Source organism: Dipodomys ordii, unplaced genomic scaffold (assembly GCF_000151885.1).
Source record: "Dipodomys ordii isolate 6190 unplaced genomic scaffold, Dord_2.0 Scaffold128, whole genome shotgun sequence".
Classification (NCBI taxonomy): domain Eukaryota; kingdom Metazoa; phylum Chordata; class Mammalia; order Rodentia; family Heteromyidae; genus Dipodomys; species Dipodomys ordii.
Genome location: NW_012267344.1, coordinates 946,076 through 948,171, shown reverse-complemented (window position 1 = coordinate 948,171; position 2,096 = coordinate 946,076). Strand labels below are relative to the sequence as shown.

At 42.0% G+C, this 2,096-nt stretch overlaps 1 protein-coding gene across 1 annotated transcript in view; it reads left to right on the top strand.

Annotated features, from left to right (window-relative positions):
* Ltf (lactotransferrin) overlaps positions 1–2,096 on the top strand; it is a 14,169-nt gene that overhangs the window by 8,848 nt on the left and 3,225 nt on the right. The window contains exons 8-9 of the mRNA XM_013030218.1: positions 690–831; positions 1,706–1,773. Of these exons, the coding sequence (XP_012885672.1) occupies positions 690–831; positions 1,706–1,773 (210 nt within the window). The remainder of the gene's footprint in view (positions 1–689; positions 832–1,705; positions 1,774–2,096) is intronic.

Sequence of the window (2,096 nt, the reverse complement as noted above, 5' to 3'; positions counted from 1 at the left end):
ACTTCCGGTTTCCTGGTGGCTTATTGGAAATAAGAGTCTCACAGATTTTCCTGCCTGGGCTGGCTTTGAACCATGATCCTCAGATCTCAGCCTCCTGAGTAGCTGGGATGACAGGCGTGAGCCACTAACACCAGACTCCATGAGACTCTTTATCCCTAATTATTCACCAAAATAGCTGCAAATGGACCTGTGGCTCAGATGGTAGGGCACTAGCCTTGAGCAGAAAACAAAAACAAAAGCAAAAACTTAGAGACAGAGCCGAGGCTCCTGAGTTGAAGGCCCAAGATTGGCAACAATAGATACATAGGTAGGTAGGTAGGTAGATAGATAGATAGATAGATAGATAGATAGATAGATAGATAGATAGATAGATAGATAGATAGATAGATAGAGAAATCAGATCCTGGAGTAGATTTGCAGTATGTTCTTCTGTAGACGCTCAACATGGTCCTCAATTGAGCCTGTAGGACTAGGCCAAGGAGGTCAGGACTCTGACTCTGAAGTTGTACAGTTGCAACTCTCTCTAGCCTTCGCTTGCCCCCATGGACGTCTAGAATCTGAACTCTTTCTGATGTCTGGTAGGTTTCAGAAGTGAAATCCATCTGCGTCACCTGCAGACACAGATGGACCGACAGGCCCCATGGCTTGGATTAGCCAGGCCTTTATCTTCATTGTTTCCTTCCCTCCAGGTGAATTCTTTAGTCAAAGCTGTGCCCCTGGGTCTGAGCCGACATCCAGTCTCTGTGCTCTGTGTGTCGGGGATGAGATGGGCCAGCATAAATGTGCAGCTAACAGCAGTGAGAGATATTTCGGCTACACTGGGGCTTTGAGGTAAGTCGAGACCTGAAAGTTCTCAGTACCAGGCCTCGGCCTTCATCTTGAAGAATATTGGGGGTACCGTAGGCCTAAGGGATTTTTATTTAAGGCTGTAAACCTATAAAACATAGATATATAATATATAGAACTCATAAGCCATAAAATATATAATATATAGCATATATTATAATTATTAATTATATATAATATAATACACATATATGTGTGTGTATATACACTTGTATATATGCATGTTTGTGTGTGTATATGTGAGTGTGTGTGCTTGTCTTTGCTTCTTAGCTTGGCGATATTAAATTTTTCACTACTCTGATTGATTTGCACACACACACACATAATTAAACAGACTTTGTTTCTGGTACTAGGGCTTGAGCTCAGAGCCTGGGTGCTGTCCCTTAGCTTTTTTTTTTTTTACTAAAGGCTGATATTCTACCACTTGAGGCACAGCTCCACTTCCAATTTTTGTTGTTGTTGGTGGTGGTTTTTTGGCCAGTCCTGGGGCTTGAACTCAGGTTGTGGGCACTGTCCCTGAGATTTTGTTGTTGTTGCTGTTCAAGTCTAGCTCTCTACCACTTGAGCCACAGCGCCACCTGCAGCTTTTTCTGTGTATGTGGTGCTGAGGAATGGAACCCAGGGCTTCATGCATGCTAGGCAAGCACTCTACCACGAAGCCACCTTCCCAGCCCCTAATCTTATTATTGTTCAAGCTTTGAATTCCTGGAAAGACTTTCATCATTTCTGGGCTCACTCACACGTTACAGTTTCTGAAATGAATCTAACAAACTTTCCTTTTTTTAAGCAGAAGTCTAATAGATTCTCTTTGTCTTGTGATTTTTATTTTCCTTTTTTTTTTTTTGTGGATATATTTTAGGTGCCTGGTGGAGAAGTCAGGAGACGTTGCATTTGTGAAAGATTCCACCATCTTCCAGAATGCCGAGGGTAGGGGAACTGTCAAGCTTTTTCCTCTTTTTCTTCCCAGCAGACCCTCATATTCAAAAGTCACAATAGGTCAGACTTTCCCATAAAATCAGATCCTTGGAATGAAAATAATTCAAAAAATCTTCACCTCCCCAGGCAACCCCTGTAGATGCCACCATAAAAATTTCACACTTGAGCTCGCTGTCAGCTGATTATACAGTGGAAAATTCCTTCCTGGAGTTGTATACGAAACAGAATGATTTTTACATTTAGATTAGGGTCCTGGCTAGCTCAGTTAATTATGTGCATGCAAGAATTCTTAAAATCAGAAGAAGAAAAAGGAG